Source organism: Puma concolor, chromosome B2 (assembly GCF_028749965.1).
Source record: "Puma concolor isolate L17-30 chromosome B2, mPumCon1.1.hap2, whole genome shotgun sequence".
In the NCBI taxonomy this organism is placed as follows: domain Eukaryota; kingdom Metazoa; phylum Chordata; class Mammalia; order Carnivora; family Felidae; genus Puma; species Puma concolor.
In genome coordinates, this window is record NC_141671.1 from 51,010,965 (window position 1) to 51,027,802 (window position 16,838).

General features: G+C 40.4%; 1 protein-coding gene and 1 long non-coding RNA gene across 2 annotated transcripts in view; one reads left to right on the forward strand and one right to left on the reverse strand.

The window, feature by feature from the left end:
- On the reverse strand, positions 1-1,811 carry LOC147580982 (uncharacterized). Its single transcript, XR_015251288.1, has 3 exons — positions 1,708-1,811; positions 1,131-1,231; positions 1-227 (listed from the first exon to the last, which is right to left on the reverse strand). It is a non-coding gene; the product is annotated as an uncharacterized LOC147580982 (long non-coding RNA).
- Positions 1,812-1,882: 71 nt separating this feature from the next.
- The window catches only part of EFHC1 (EF-hand domain containing 1), a 68,033-nt gene continuing 53,077 nt past the window's right edge, over positions 1,883-16,838 (forward strand). The window contains exons 1-3 of the mRNA XM_025925688.2: positions 1,883-2,050; positions 11,190-11,411; positions 14,901-15,188. Of these exons, the coding sequence (XP_025781473.1) occupies positions 1,988-2,050; positions 11,190-11,411; positions 14,901-15,188 (573 nt within the window). The 5' untranslated portion in view covers positions 1,883-1,987. The remainder of the gene's footprint in view (positions 2,051-11,189; positions 11,412-14,900; positions 15,189-16,838) is intronic.

Sequence of the window (16,838 nt, forward strand, 5' to 3'; positions counted from 1 at the left end):
TGTGACCATAGATTTACTTTTATTAAGATAGAGGGGAGGGCAGGATCATGTAACTGGTAAGACTTTAAGGTTATCATCAAGAATCAGCAAGGATTATAGCTCCAGTGTTTCTGGGTACTCAGCATCAGTGAGGTGGAAAGAAGTGAGAGAAGCATCTTCTCTTTGAAAGTTGAACTTGCCATTTTGAAATATTCTCCCAGTAGCTGGCTTCCATCCAAGGTCAGTGGCTAAGATATAGTGCAATGGACAGATACTTTTAAAGCTTTCAGAAAGTTCAACAATGCTAATGCACTGATTTTTAAAAAAAAAGCACTAAATGCCTGCATTAAGGTAATATACTAATAGAAAATAAAAGAAAATTTTAAAGGTAAAAAAAAGGGAAGGGACAAAAACAGGAAACAGAAGTAGTAACGAGAGAGGAGGGGTTAGCAAAAAAGAAACTGAGCAGGTTGTGGTAGCTAGCCACCAATAACTGCTTCAGGGGGCGCCTGGGTAGCTCAGTAAGTTAAGCCTCCGACTTTGACTTTCGCTCAGGTCATATCTCACAGTTCATGGGTTTGAGCACAGCGTCCTGCTCTGTGCTGACAGCTCAGAGCCTGGAGCCTGCTTTGGATTCTGTATGTGTGTGTGTCTGCCCCTCTCCTGCTCGTGCTCTCTCTCAAAAATAAAATAAAAACATTAAAAAAAAATAACTGCTTCAGGTGCCACCAGTGGATTAATGTCATAGTCCCCCTGAGCTTCATGCCCATTACTGAAACTCAACAGGGGGATTTGCTCTGACAAGCAGCAATAAAACTAAAGCTGTTGACTATATTAGCAGTAAACTACCCGTGACATGGAGATACGCTTTCTGGGTCAGGCTTGGCTATTCTATCATGTTCCTGAAGTGGCTCATTATCAGAAACAGCTGTTATAAAAATCAGATTCCTGGGTTCTATTTCAGACCTAAAGAATCCCATGTCTGGGCGTCAGGATTTTGTTTGCTTTTTGTTTTTATCTTTAAGCTTTCCAGTGGTGATGGATAGTTGTTGTTGTTGTTTCTCTTTCCTGAAAATGTTTCAGGAACAGGATTACATTTAAGGCATAATAATTTAAACAAGTTTTACAAAAATCACCAAAGGTGAGAATACTATGATCCTGACAATATTTCACCCATTTGCTTCTTTCTTTAGGACTTAGTTTTCTCTTTGAAGGACATGCATTTCCCCTTGTTCAGATCTTTGCATTGCAGCTGCAGATAGGTGTAGAGATCAGAATTGAGATTAGCACTCTGTAGCCCTAAGGTTAACGTATATTGAGTCTCCTGAGGCGAACATGAGCAGTCTTCGGAGAACCGAGAGGGAGTAGAGAGAGAGGCAGGGATCCACACAGGTGAAGATGGTAAAAAGATAATGCGGCAGTGGGAGGATTAGGGACATGACGGCTGCATTAGTTCTTTGGACATCCTTGGGCCAGAGACACAACCGTGAATAATCCGCAGCCCCTCTCCCAACAAGCATAGGCCCGGGGTGCCACTTTCAACCGGAACCAACCATTTACACTTCAGTGTGAACTGGGACAAGAACCCTTTTCCCAGGGCTGGGAGAGGTGAGGTCCCGAGCTCAAGGCGCTGGCGGGGAGCGTGGAGAACCCGGTGAAAGGAAAGGAAGCACCTTCCCCTCCACCGTAGCTCATCTAAGGGACCGCTCCCCCCGCCCTGGACCTCACAGCAACGATGGCACCTTCTCTGCGGTCACGTCCTTCCACCCCGCAACGCCCCAGTCACAGCCACTGAGTCTGTAACCACCTCTCAAACGGAACGCCGGATCCTGGGGGCGGCGCATGCGCTCACTCCTTACACCCGCTCCTCAGGCCCCGCCCCCAGGCGCGGCGCTCCGGAAGTTTGGCATTACCATGGAGCTTCCAGAGGCTCACAGACGCGGCTCGTCGCCCCGGCAACTGGGGCGCCCAACACCCTACACCGCTGGAGGCGGCGAAAGCGGCCGCCATGGTGTCCAACCCTGTGCATGGCCTGCCCTTTCTCCCGGGCTCGTCCTTTAGGGACCCCACGGTGAGGACTTCTCTGCCCAACCCCCACCTGGCCCCACGCGCAGGCGGCCTCGAGGGCTCGCTGCTTAGCGCACCTGCAGCCTCCTCCTCCCAAGATTGTCCTGTGTCCCTTCAAACCCGTCCTCTGTCCCCACCTGTTCTCTGCCCGCCTCCACAATGCCGTCGTCCTCCTCCTCTCTCTCCCATCCTTTGCCCTCGGCTTCATCCTCTAGTTTTTCCACTCCACCTGGGCAGGACATTGGCCTCCTTGTTCTCATCCTCCTAGCTGCGTTCTTCCTCCTACCCTGTTCCTCTAGTCCCTGCGTCTTCTCCCTCCAGATCTGTTTGCCCCAGTTTCCTCTCTAGCTCATTGTCCCACCCCGTATCCCTCTCTGCCCAGCTCCCTTCGTAACCGCGCTCAGTTCCCCAGCCTAGCCCCTTTTCCCACTCAGCCTCCCTACAACTTCGTCCTCCTTCCCACAGCCCCATCTCACCCATCTTCCCTGGCCCATCATTCCCGCCCGCCTCCTTCCTCTTCCTTATCCTGGACCCAGCAGTCTTGCCCCCTCCCAGCTTGGTTTCCTGCCTTCTGTATATCATTTCCACTCATTCTCCTCTTTCCGCCAGGTCCTTTTCCGCAGTCTCTGCCCTCCTCGTTTATGCTTCTACCTAGCCCCATCCCCTTTCCGTTCAGCACTCCTGCCTTGTCTACAACTTAGTCCCACCTTCTCTCCAGCCCTGTTTTATCTTCTTTCACAACTTCGGTTTCTCCAAAAGTCAGACTTTTGACACTTGCCTATCTTCCTCCCAAACCATACCTCCCCGCTTTGTAGAAGATAATTCCATCCCGTCCCTTCAACCACAGTTGATTAGTTGTTTTTTTCTTCCCCAGTTCTATTCTTTTCTCTCTAACATTTGTACAAAAGATTCCTGACTAGATTGTTTTGCTCTTTCCCTACTTTAACTGTTTTTAGTTGTGTTCTGTAGACAAAATTGCAGGGGTGGGGGGCGGGGGGAAAGCTTGTTTTTGTTTTTGTTTTTTTCTCCTTCTGACATAGTTTAGCCCTTGACAAAATTATTATTTGTTTCACTTCAGACATGGTTACTGAAATATGTTTGAAGATTAATATTGAGATTCAGTAAGCTATCATAGATGAGATGATGATAATTTGTATAGTTTAATAATTTAAGTTATAAGTTCCTTTCCATGGGTATAAAGGTAAGATAAAATATGTAGTCAACTTATTTTCTTTGGGAGACTGAATTGAAATTGAAAGTTTGGTGAAGGAGTTTGAATTCTGAGTCTCTTCTTGATAATTATTCCTGCATGAAGACACAGCATTATAGAGTTTTTGCTTCAGTGGAGTTTTCCATTTTACATAAGTTAAAAAATATTGTAGGCACATTCCCGTCCTGTGCAGGAGGAGCCTAAGCATCTGGTGTTGGTGAATGTAGGTTACCCACAAGGTAGGGTTGAGTCAATTTGGGGGATTTACAAAGGTGTGGACTGGAGGTGCCAGGCTCTGAGAATATACATCGCTGTTCTTCGTGTAAGATGAACTGTGCATTGGACAAAATTTATTTATTTTTTTAAAGTTTATTTTTATTTTGAGAGAAAGAGAAGCCCAAGCAGGAATTGGGATGTGGGGCTTGATCTCACGAACTTTGCAATCACGACCTAAGCTGAAATCAAGAGTCCGACTGAACCACCCAGGCACCCGGACCTATTTTATATTTAAATACACTGGCCAAGCGTCAACCTATTTGCCTTATTTGAAATTTGGGAAACATGTTCACTGTCTTTATTCAGCACTGAAGAACTATATATATATATAACACTCAAAGCATTCAGAGGGTGAACCATAATGACTAAGAGGGGTGGGAGGCTACCCAGTGTGTGGTATTTTGTTATAGCAGCCTGAACAGACTAAGATAGTTTGTAAATATTTTCTCCCATTCCTGAGGTTGTCTTGTCATTTTATTTCCTTTGCCATACAGAGCTTTTTAATTTGATCTAGTTCCATTTGTTTATTTTTGCTTCTGCTGACTGTGCTTTTGGTATTATATCCAAAAGTCAAGACTAGTGTCAAGGAGATTTTTCCTTCGTTTTCTTTTAGGAATTTTACAATTCCAGGTCTTATGTTTAAGACTTCAATAGTATACTTTGAGTCAATTTTTGTGACTTCCATAAAATAGGGATCCAGTTTCATTCTTTTGCATGGGGATACCCAGTTTTCCCAGCACCAGTTATTGAAGAGACTGTCCTTTCCCCATTGTATATTCTTGGCATGCTTGTCAAAGATAGTTGGCCATATATGCAATGAGTTTATTTCTGGGCTCTATTCTGTTCCATTGGCTTATGTGTTTCCTTTTTTTGCCAGTATCACACAGTTTTGATTACTGTAGCTTTATTTTTTGTTTTTCGTTTTTAAAATTTTTTTAATGTTTATTTTTGAGGGAGTGCAAGTGGGGGAGGAAGGGACAGGGGGACAGAGGATCCTCAGTGGGCTCTGTGCTGAGAGCAGCGATCCCAATGTGGAGTTTGAACTCATAAACTGTGATATCATGACCTAAACTGTAGTCAAAGTTGGATGCTCAACTGACTGAGACATTCAGGTGCCCCTGATTACTATAGCTTTGTAATGATAGTTTGAAATCAGGAAGTATGATACCTCCAGGTTTGTTGTTCTTTCTCAAGATTGCTTTGGCTTTTTGGGGTCTTTTGTGGTTCTATGTGAATTTTAGGATTTTTTTTCAATTTCTGTGAAAAATGCCATTGGAATTTTGAGAAGGATTGCATTGAATCTGTAGATCACTTTGGATGGTGTGGACCTTTAAACAATATTAATTCTTCCAATTCAAGAACATAAGATATCTTTCCATTTGTTTCTGTCTTCTTTAATTTCTTTCATCAGTGTCTTACAGTTTTCAGTGTATAGGTTTTTCATGTCCTTTGTTCAATTTATTCCTAAGTATTTTATTGTTTTTGATGCTATTATAAATGGAATTGTTTTCTTAATTTCACTTTCAGATAGTTCATTGTTAGTCTATAGAAACACAATTGATCTCTATATGTTAATTTTGTATCCTGCAACTTTACTGAATTCATTGATTAGTTCTAACAGTTTTTTGGTGGAGTCTTTAGGGTTTTCTGAATGTAAGATCATGTCATCTGCATACAAATAGTTTTACTTCTTCCTTTCCTATTTGGATTCCTCTTATTTCCTTTTTTGCCTGATTGCTCTGGCTAGGACTTCTAGTACTATGGTGAATAAGAGTGGTAAAAGTGGGTACCCTTATCTTGTTCCTGGTCTTAGAAGAAAAGGTTTCAATGTGTCACCATTGAGTAGGATGTTAGGTATGGGCTTGTCACATTATGGCCTTTACTACATTGAGATATGTTCCTTCTTTACCCAGTCTGTCAAATTTTTATAGGAATGGATGTTGTATTTGGTCAAACAATTTTTCTCCCTCTATTGAGATGATCATATGATTTTTATCTTTCATTCTATTAATGTGGTATATAACATGGATTCATCTGTGTAAGTTGAACCATGCTTGCATCTCAAGCATAAATCCCACTTGATCATGATGTATGATCCTTTTAATGAGCTGTTGAATACAGTTTGCTAAATTTTTTTACTTGTGCATCTATATTTATCAAGGATATTGGTCTGTAACTTTTTTTTATATAGTAGCCTTATCTGGTTTTGGTATCAGGGAGATCTTGTTTCTTTTTTATAAATTTTTTTTCTTTTAACGTTTATTTATTTTTGAGACAGAGAGAGAGCATGAACAGGGGAGGGTCAGAGAGAGAGGGAGATACAGAATCTGAAACAGGCTCCAGGCTCTGAGCTGTCAGCACAGAGCCCGACGCGGCGCTCGAACTCACCGACCGCGAGATCATGACCTGAGCTGAAGTCGGACGCTCAACCAACTGAGCCACCCAGGCACCCCTCTTGTTTCTTAATGCATGCATTTATCACTATAAAATCCCCTATTAAACTGCTTTTGCTGGTTCCCAGACGCTCTCATATGTTATGCTTCTATTTTCATTTGTTTCAAGATATTTTTTAATTTCCCTTTTGATTTCTTCTTTGACCCGCTGTTGTGCAGGAGTATGTGGTTTAATTTCTACATATTTGTGAATTTTCTAGCTTTCTTCATGTTATTGATTTCTATTTCCATAGAATTGTGTTGGGAAAAGATACTCGGTATGATTTCAGTCTGTTGAGATTTTTTTGTCACCTGTCATGTCACCTACCCTGGAAAATGTTTGTGTACTTTAGAAGAATGCATCTTCTGCTATTGTTGGATGGCTTATTCTTTATATGTCTGTTAGGTCCATTTGGTCTAAAGTATTGTTCAAATCCAATGTTTCCTTGTTCATTTCCTATCTGTGAGTTATCCTTTGAAATCCCTTACTATTACTGTTTTGTCTATTTCTCCCTCAGATCTGTTAGTATTTCCTTAATATAGTTAGGTGCTTTGGTGTGGGGTACATATATATTTATGATCGTTATATCTTTTTTTCCCCACTCTGTTTTAATTCCAGTATAGGTAACACAGTGTTATATTAGTTTCAGGTGATTGTTATGTCTTCTTGGTTAATTGATCCCCTTACCATTATATAATGACCACCTGTGTCTCTTGTTTCCATTTTTGGCTTAAAGTCTATTTTGTCTGATAGAAATATAGCTACCCATGCTCTCTTTTGGTTTCCACTTGCATAGATTATCTTTCTCCATATCTTCACTTTCAGCCTATGTGTGTGCTTCAAGCCAAAGTGAGTCTCTTATAGTATAGACAGCATACAGTTGGATCTCATGGGGTTTTTTTTAGTCATCCACCTTGCCTTTTGATTGGAGAATTCAATTAATTTACATTTAGAGTAACTATTGTTAGGTACGGACTTACTAATGCCATTTTATTGTTTTCTGGCTGTTTTGTGGTTCCTTTGTTCCTTTCCTCCTGTCTTGCGTCTTCCTTTGTGAAGTAATGATTTATCATAGCAGTATCTTTGCTTTCTTCTCTTTACTTTTTGTGAATCTACTGTAGATTTTTGCTTTGTGGTTACCATGAGTCTTAACATATAACGTAAATATGTTATATATATATATATATATATATATATATATATATATATATATATGTCTATTTTACACTGACAGCAATTCAACTTTGATCACATACAAAAACTCTACCCTCTTCCTCTTCTTCCCTTTATATTTTTCATGTTACCATTTATATCTTTTTATATTTTTTATCCATTAACAAATTGTTGGAGCTAGAAAGGTTTTCAATACTTTTGTTCTCTAATTTTATACTAGAGTTAAGAAGTGAACATATCACCATGTTACAGTTATTAGGGTATTCTGAATCCAATTACATGCTTACCTTTACCCAGGTGTTTTATTTTCATGTTACTAATTAATGCCTTTTTGTTGTAACTTGAAGAACTTCTTTCAGTCTTTCCCTAAGGCATGTTTAGTGGCAATGAATCCTCTCATCTTTCATTTATTAGGGAAAGTCTTCATCTTGCCTTTATTTCTGAAGCACATCTTTTCCAGAAAAGTATCCTGAGTTGGCAGTTTCTTTTATTTCTTTATTTTTTTTAATGTTTATTTTTGAGAGAGAGCAGTCACGAGTAGGAGAGGGGCAGAGAGATGGGGACAGAAGATCTGAAGTGGGTTCTGTGCTGACAGCAGAGAGTTTGATGTGGGGCTCGAACCCACAAACTGTGAGATCATGACCTGAGCCCAAGTCAGATGCTCAACCAACTGAGCCATCCAGGTGCTCTGCAGTTTCTTTCTTTTAGCACTTTGAATAGATCATCACATTCTCTCCTGATCTACAAAGTCTTTGCCGAGAAATCCAGAGGTTCCCTTGTATGTATGAGAGAGTTTTTTTTTCTTTTACTGGTTTTAAAATTCTGTCTTTGATTTTAGACAGTTTTATTATTATGTGTCCTGGAGAAGATTATTTTGGAGTGAAATTTTGAGATACCTATAGCTTCATGAACTTGAATGTCCACATCTCTCCCCAGGTTTGAGAAGTTTGCAGCCATTATTTTTTTAAATAATCTTTCTACCCCTTTCTGTCTTCTCCTAGAGAAGGATGCAGTGGTGCAAACATGATTTTTCTTGTTGGTGTCCCCATAAGTCCCATGGGCTTTTTTCATGCCTTTTCATTCTTTTTTTTTTTTTTTCCTCTGATTGGATAACTTCAATTGTCTTCTAGCATACAGATTCTTATGCTTGTTCAACTCTTCTGTTGAAGCTATAGTTGGATTCTTCAGTTGAGTTGTTGTGTTCTTCAGCCCCCAAATTCCTGTTTGGTTCTTTTTTATGTTGAACTTCTCATTTTGTCCCTTTGTTGTTTTCCTGACATCATTAATTGCTTATCTGTATTCTTTGTAGGTCTCTGAGCATCTTTAGGACAATTTTGAATTTTTTTTTTATTAGACAATTCCTGGTTCTCCATTTCTTTGAGGCTATTTACTATAGATGGTGGAGTCATGTTTCCCTGATTCTTCATGATCCTTGTATCTTGCATAAGTGCCTTCACATGAAGAAGCAGTCACCTCTTCCAGACTTTATGGACTGACTGTGATAAGGGAGTGGGTGGAGGTGTGCTGAAGCTTGCTGTGATCCTGGGCCTAGTGGTGTATGTAGGGCACCAAGTGCAGGGGTGTGTGGCAGCACTGGGTTCAGGTTGGGGGACATGATGTGTCTTTGGCCCAGGCCACTGGGGTATGCAGCACTGACAACTGTTAGTCCTTTGCAGGTAGTGCAGGGGGTCCATAGTGGCTGCAAGGACTATTGGGGTCTTTAGTAGTACCTCTGGGTCCAGCAGCTAGGGACCAGGGCAAGCAGCAGTGGTGGCTGGAACAGGTAGTGTACACATACTTGTCTGCAGGGTGCCAGCTGTGGGAGCCTCTGTCGGGGCAGGGGCCATCTGCAGACACACACATAGCGGTGGGAGCCAGAGCAGGCAAGGGCCAGGGCCAACTATGGGCTCACTGGCCGCTGTAGAGGCCCTGGTTGTTGGCGTGTCCTCCTGTGGCTACACACTCTCCTCTCTGGTATGCACACTGCTGTAGAAGCCTGTGATGACTGATGATGCTTGGGTCATGTGCAGCACAGCCGGAGGGGCTAGTTTGAAGTGCGTGAATTGGGGAGGAATCAGCCAGGAGGTGTCTGTGTTGGCATCTTGCACTCAAGCAGCTGCAGAAGCCAGAGCTGGCTGCTGATGTGGTTCCCAGGCTCTGGAGAAAACTTGGGGAGGGGAGGGAGTGAGGAGGGTGATCGGATGGCTGGCATCGTGAATACCTGTGGGGTAAAAGCTGGTGACATCTGGAGGGGGTACCCAGTGGCTGCAGCAATACTGGCCCTTGGCTTTGGGTCAGTGGTCAGATCTGCTGGGTTTGTCTGCAGAGCAGGTGTCTGCACACCACAGTCACTCCCTCTGAGTAGCTGCTGCCAGTCACCCCTCCTTTTCTTCCGTGTTCCTAACTGGCTTTGTACTCTTCAGCTTTGCCAGTCTGGGTGGGATGAAACTGAAGTGGGACCTTTGTGTACTGCCTCAAAAGACTGGAGAGGCTGGTTGCTCACCCTGCTCTTCCTTCCTGGCCAGGGAACCTCTTTCTGCCTGGGGAGTTCCTTTTGGCACTGAATAGTGCTGGTTTGGGGGATGAGATGACGCAGGCAAAATGAAGCTGTCTTCCTTCTCTCCTTGTGTAGTTATCCTCAGGTTTTTTTTGTTTCACTGCATTGCTGCGACCTCCTAACTGGACTCCGGAGCTCCTCCAGAGCTGTTTTTGTCCATGGATAACTAACTGTTCAATTGTTGATCTTTGTGGAGGGATAGGGAGCCTGCGGTGTCCTATGTTACCATTTTCATCTCTCCTCTGCCCTTGAAAATATTTCCTTTCCACTTTTTTCTTTTTTATTTAATCTTTTAATTACCAAAAAAAAAATGTGTTCGTTGTAATATATATATATGAATGTATATTTATATATTTATATATATATCTCAACATTATATATATGTATATATATACACATACATATCTCAACATTATTCAGAAAGAATACAGAGAACATCCAAATCCAGTTTCTTTCTTTGCACATGTTTGCATGCTTCTAATTATAGTATACATGTAATTTTATATGCTGCTTTTTTGGGCTTATTAAATCATAAACATTTTTCCCAGATTGCCATGTGGTCTTTAAAACCAATATTTTAATGGCTTCATCATAGTCCATTAAGTGACTTTTCCATCATTAACTCATATGTTTGTCTTTTATTTCCAATGTTTTACTATTGCAATTAACATTATAATGGTCAGCTTCAGTCATATTGTTCTTTCCCATAATTTTGGATTATATATTTAAAATGAAGGATTAAGGGTGGAATTATTGAGTTCAAGACTTCGAATATATAATACCCATTTTCATTTCAAAGAGTTGTCTGAATGCATCAGTGTTACTATAACAAGAAGAGCCTTTTATTTCAGGTAAGAATTCATGTCACAGAGTCGGATCTTCTAGGTTCCATGGTTTATGAGCACTTGATAAGATTAAAAACACAGGAAGAATTAAGTGAAGGATTAAGAGTATAGATGAGATAGGGGCACCTGGGTGGCTCAGTCAGTTGGGCGTCCGACTTTGGCTCAGGTCATGATCTCACAGTTCATGAATTCAAGCCCCGCATCGGGCTCTGTGCTGACAGCTCGGAGCCTGGAGCCTGCTTCGGATTCTGTGTCTCCCTCTCTCTCTGTCTCTCTGCCCCTACCCTGCTCACACTCTGTCTCTTTCTCTCTCTCAAAAATAAATAAACATTAAAAAAAAAATTAAAAAAAAGAGTATAGATGAGATAATATTTTAGTTTCTCATGAAAAGTGAACTGGTAGCTAAATTGGGCATTCTGGAGCAGGACTTTAAGTTTATTTTAAGCTCAGGCTGCTGCTTTTCTCCCTGTTCCTGACCAGGTGTTTTAGCTTAAAACATAAGAACCTTCTAGTCTAGGTAAACTTTTTGATATAAGGTTTGTGATGTTTGTAAGCAAAGGTTTAAGTTATGATGTTTTTGAAAGTTAGCTCTTTTGCCTAACACGTATTTATAAAATATTACTAATGAACCACTTCTTTTCTTCCTCAGAAAACAGCATTTCATAGAAGCCAGACACTGAGCTACAGGAATGGCTATGCAGTTGTTCGACGTCCAACAGTTGGGATAGGCGGGGACCGGCTTCCAGTCAACCAGCTGTCCCAGGCTGAGCTGGATGAGTTGGCCAACAAGGCACCAGTTCTAACTTATGGCCAACCTAAGCAGGCCCCACGTGCAGAATTTATTCCTGCACATGTGGCTTTTGACAAAAAGGTATCATCTGGGACTTCAGGGTACCCCTTGAATTCAGATTTCTGAGTGCCAACTGTTTGCAGGAAAGTCAACAGCTAACCACAGGTTTTCCAGAGTGCACTGAGGAGAAAATTGTTCAAATGCCTCAACCTTTAGTCATAGACAGCTGAGCTTAGGATTGAAAGAGGCTTTCTTTAGTCAGGAAGCCTATTACAGAAAATAATTCCCTGTAGCCTTCACTGAAATATTTTCCAAATACAGTTAAAGAAAAGTTGGATGAATTCTGAATTCTTGAGTTCATATTGCTCCATGTTTACCAGCTCTGTGCGGTCTACTTTTTGAAAGTCTTACCCGTAATGTGACAAAACCTTAGTCTCTATGAATTGCAAAATGTCATCATGACACCAACTCCATCTTTTGCAGTTTTGTCCAGGCTGTCTCCGTAAATTTTTATTTTTCAGGGAACGTTTCAGATTTGGCACAACATAACCAAAGGGTAGTGTAACATTTTTGTTTGTTTCTCATTTACCCATATGCTTTTGTAATGTAGGCTGTTTTATGTCCATCTTTTGACGATTCCATATCCTTGATTTTCCTTGTCAGTGAGCCTCTTCTTTCAACTAAAGTGAGATAGTCCTAACCTTGGCCATGCCACAGAATCCCTACTGGGACTTAAGAAACGGAAATATCTCCCTAACCCTCATTGAGTCTAATTTCCAGGTGATGTTTATGTATAACCGAGTAAGAGAACTACTGACCAGTTTTTACGTTAGCTATCCTAGCCTAATTTCTCTCTTTTTAAAATTTTTCTTTTCGCTTTATTATTTTCGTTACATGTCTATACTATGTTCATATAGATAGTTAACTTTTATTGAGTAGCTATTGAAACTAGAGGCTGGAAGATACAAAGTAACCTGGTGGTGAAACTATATCATTTACATTCATAATTATTTAATTTAAAAAATCTTTTTAACGTATCAGCCAGAATCCTTACAATCCCCTTTTCCCCATCTCAGTGAACTCAGCTGATAACGCGTTCACGTATCCATTCACAGGCTGAACATAAACATCCAGTAAACAGTATCAATTATGTGACTGGGTATTTCTTTACCTTTTTCTTGTTTCTTTGTGAGTCTATGATAGTTTCAGCCCCAGCCGTGACCCTAACCCCAAGTTTGGCCTCAGGCAAGCCATTCAACCACCCTGAGTCTGTTTCCTCCTTTGTTAAATGAGGGAGATTCAATTTGCTGATCACTTCTGGCTTTCACATTTTGTGTATTTATATATCGGTGGCTCAAATGCAGACCATTTCACGCATGGATTATTGATCACGTCCCCACTAGTAGAGATCATGTCTCCATTTCGGTTCTTTAGAGTTGGTCTAAAATGTTCCTCGAAAATTATCTTTTGTCTTTTGCTTTTACCATGTTATCTTTCTCCTTCAAATGTTCCATTCCATTCAACCATTTTGTCTTTTTATTATGAGTTTTAGGGCTTTAACTCCATTGTATGCATATTTCACCTCTGCAACTGCCCATTCTCTTTTGGTTTTTAATCTTGTTTTTCCATGGTAGACACTATACCTTTTTAGCAACAGCATTGTGTATAAAATTATTCATCTTCCCATTCATCAAACCATATTTGTGTTTTCACCAAAGGGTCTCCTTGGTTTGTTCCTCTAATTCCTGTAGAGGGTTAAGTTAACACTCTTGCCTACCTATAACACCATTCTAATATTTTCTCTCCCTGAGAAGAAAGATTAAAAATACAAACAGAATAAAAGAAATTTTAAAATTAATCCCAAAGCTTGTCAACACAAGCTTTTAATGTTTAAAACATTTTTTTTAATGTTTGTTTATTTCTTGAGAGAGAGAGAGAGAGAGAGAGAGAGAGAGAGAGTGAGTGTGGGGGAGGGGCAGAGAGAGGGAAACACAGAATCCAAAGCAGGCTCCAGGCTCCAAGCTGTCAGCACAGAGCCCGACGCAGGGCTTGAACTCACAAACTGCGAGATCATGACCTGAACAGAAGTCAGACGATTAACTGACTGAGCCACCTAGGTGCCCCAGGCTTTTAATGTTTTTTAAATGTGCAATCGGTGTGCCATTTTGACTTCCCACTGATGCTTCCTGGAGGTTTTGCTCTATCTATCCATATGTTTCTGAGTACAATGAGGGTATTTATATGCCATCCAAAGATGCTGTGGTAGATGGATGATTTGACTCTTATTCATATAAATTCTCTAAGAATGAATATGTCATTAATATGCATTTACAGGGGACTCTCGTTTAAAGAAACGGACTTGAGCCTTCATTTTCATTTTGAAACTAGAAGTCACAGTTGTGCCCAAATTTCTTACTCTTTCCAGAAATTCTGAGAGAGATTTTTGATATAGAAGTGAAGCTAGGAGAGTTTAAGGTCTTTAAGCCATCTCATCAAGGAACCATGACTAAATAGTCTATATGTAGTTTAAATATCTCAAGCAGAGGTCAACAAACTTTTTCTGTAAAGGACCAAATGGTAAATATTTTGGGCTTTGCAGCTGTCTTAGTCTACTTGAGCTGACATAATAAAATACCATTTACTGGTACCTTACATAATAGAAATTAATTTTCTCATGATTCTGGAGACTGGAAGTCAAAGATCAAGGGTCCTGCTGATTTGGTTTCTGGGGAGGGCTCTTTTCTTGGCTTTAGATGGCTGCCTTCTTGCTATGTCCTCATATGGCCTTTCCTCAGTGTGGGTATGCTGAGAGAGAGATCTTCTCTCCTTACAAAGCCATCAATTCAATTGGATTAGAGACCTTCTTTAAGCTTCCTAAAGACTCTGTCTCCAAATGCAGTCATAGGGCTTCTACATATGAATTTTTTTTCAGGGAGACACAGCAGCAGCCCATATGGTCCTTATCACAACTATTCAATTCTGCCCTTGTAATGGGAAAACAGCCATTAGCAAATACATGTTAATTATTTACATAATTATTTGTGTATACTGAAATTTGAATTTCATATCATTTCCATGTGTTGTTAAATCTCTTTTTTTTTTAGGGGCGCCTGGGTGGCGCAGTCGGTTAAGCCTCCGACTTCAGCCAGGTCACGATCTCGCGGTCCGGGAGTTCGAGCCCCGCATCGGGCTCTGGGCTGATGGCTCAGAGCCTGGAGCCTGTTTCCGATTCTGTGTCTCCCTCTCTCTCTGCCCCTCCCCCGTTCATGCTCTGTCTCTCTCTGTCCCAAAAATAAATAAACCTTGAAAAAAAAAAAAATTAAAAAAAAAAATCTCTTTTTTTTTAACCACTTAAATATGTTAAAAAAAAAAAAAAACTTGCAGGTCATACAAAATCAGGTGGCAGGGATAGATGTGTCCCACGGACCGTAATTCAGCAACCCTTGATTTAGAAAATAGGAGTGATGAGTATTCAGTTCTCCCTGAGTGGTTCTCTTTATAGGGGAGTACTGATATTTTTTGGATGAGAGACGAATACAATGCTATTTCTCCCTGTTTCATGTGTTATAGGTGCTGAAATTTGATGCTTATTTTCAAGAAGATGTTCCTATGTCAACTGAGGAACATTATAGGATTCGTCAAGTGAACATTTACTACTACCTGGAAGATGACAGCATGTCTGTCATGGAGCCTGTTGTGGAAAACTCTGGAATCCTTCAAGGCAAGTTAATCAAACGCCAGCGGCTTGCCAAGAATGACAAGGGAGATCATTACCATTGGAAAGACCTCAATCGAGGAATAAACATTACAATTTATGGCAGAACCTTCCACCTTGTTGACTGTGACCGATTCACACAGGTATAGTATATGTTTCTAGAAATTGTGATGTCTGAAGCATTATTCTAATTTACGTAAGGATATGTTTTGTTTATTAGGGTAGGAGGAAGATTCTGTTCGTCTGTCCCGTTTGGATTATTATATAGGTTGAGTTGGTGTTTGTGTGTTGCTGATATGTGTCAACACTGTGTAGTGACATCACTTTTTTCACATATCCATTCAAGTAAAATTAAACTCTCATTAGAGCTGAATCATTTGATAAGGAACCAGTTCCATGCCAGTACAAATGGAAGACAGAGGAGGTAGTACCCTTGATGGAATACAAAAATAGTATTACCTTTATTAGAAGATATGAGCCTAACATTTTTTGTGCAGTTCATATTTTTCCTGTAAATCATACTTGCTATATTCTGGAGAAACTTGCTATCTAAAGAATTCCTGAAATCATTTTGAAAAGAGAATACTTGTTTATATCGAGAAGAAGCCTCCATTTCCTCTATTTCATAAATATGGATTTTTGACAACTTAAAGTTATCGTTTCTTTACCACAAAATGTAGGTGTTAGGAAGTCAATTCTCAATTTGCCTTAGTTAAAAAATTTCTAAAAAAAAATAAAAATAAAAAAATAAAAATTTCTAGAAGCAAAGGTATAGTTTCTGAATTATTTTACGCCTTTCATTTCATGTTACCTAATGCCACATGTGATTAATCTTTACCTCACTGAGCTCCTATGAATTTATTTATTTTTTGCATTTAGTAATTTATTTAGCAAATACTGATTGATCGCCTGCTCTGTACCAAACATGGTCCTAGGGGCGGGCCGAGGATATAGACTTGCCCTTAGGAAGGCTATTACATTTTGGCTAGAGGAGACAAACAATAAGCAAACAAATATATAACATGTCAGATGTTGCTGAGAGCTGTGGAAGAAACTAGAGCTGAGTAAAGGGGAGTGGAGTGTGAGGGGAGTGCTATGTATAGAGGCTGGTCAGGGAAGGCCTCGCTGGTAAGATGACACATGAACAGAGACCTCAGGGAAGTGAAGAGAGGAGCCTGGCATCCGTGCCATTCCGGAGCAACAGAGAAAAACAGTGTAGAAGGTAGAGGTGCTAGACCATCTCTGAAATATTGTCCCCTTTAAGCATGTTTTGGTCTCTCATGTTTTAGGTTTTTAAGGTCCTTTTTTATCATAGGCAGTTTCAGAATTGTATCAATAATGAAGAATTATAAAATGTCATGTAAATTTCAGGTATTGCAGTTATTTTTATAATTGTCTCTTTATGGACAATCTGAATGTTGGCAGTTCATTTCTGAGTAGTAATCTAAGCCAGTTATAGTCAGTTCTCATTTTTCACAGTAATTCTGTTCTATAAAGTCACCATAAACCCTTGACTAGCAAATACGGATCCATTGCTCCTACGAGAAATACTGGGGTAGGTTTCCATAACCTTATTTTATGTGTGTTTCTGTTTAAAGATGCCATATTTAAAATATCTTGTTGACTCATGAACATCAAACTCACCGCTGGCAGCAGTGGAACTCATGCCTGAAGGAAGCTTATCTAACACGTATTTTCTTCTTAAGGCACATCACAGCCACCTTGTGTGTGTGTGTGTGTGTGTGTGTGTGTGTGTGTGTGTGTGTGTGTGAGAGAGAGAGAGAGAGAGAGAG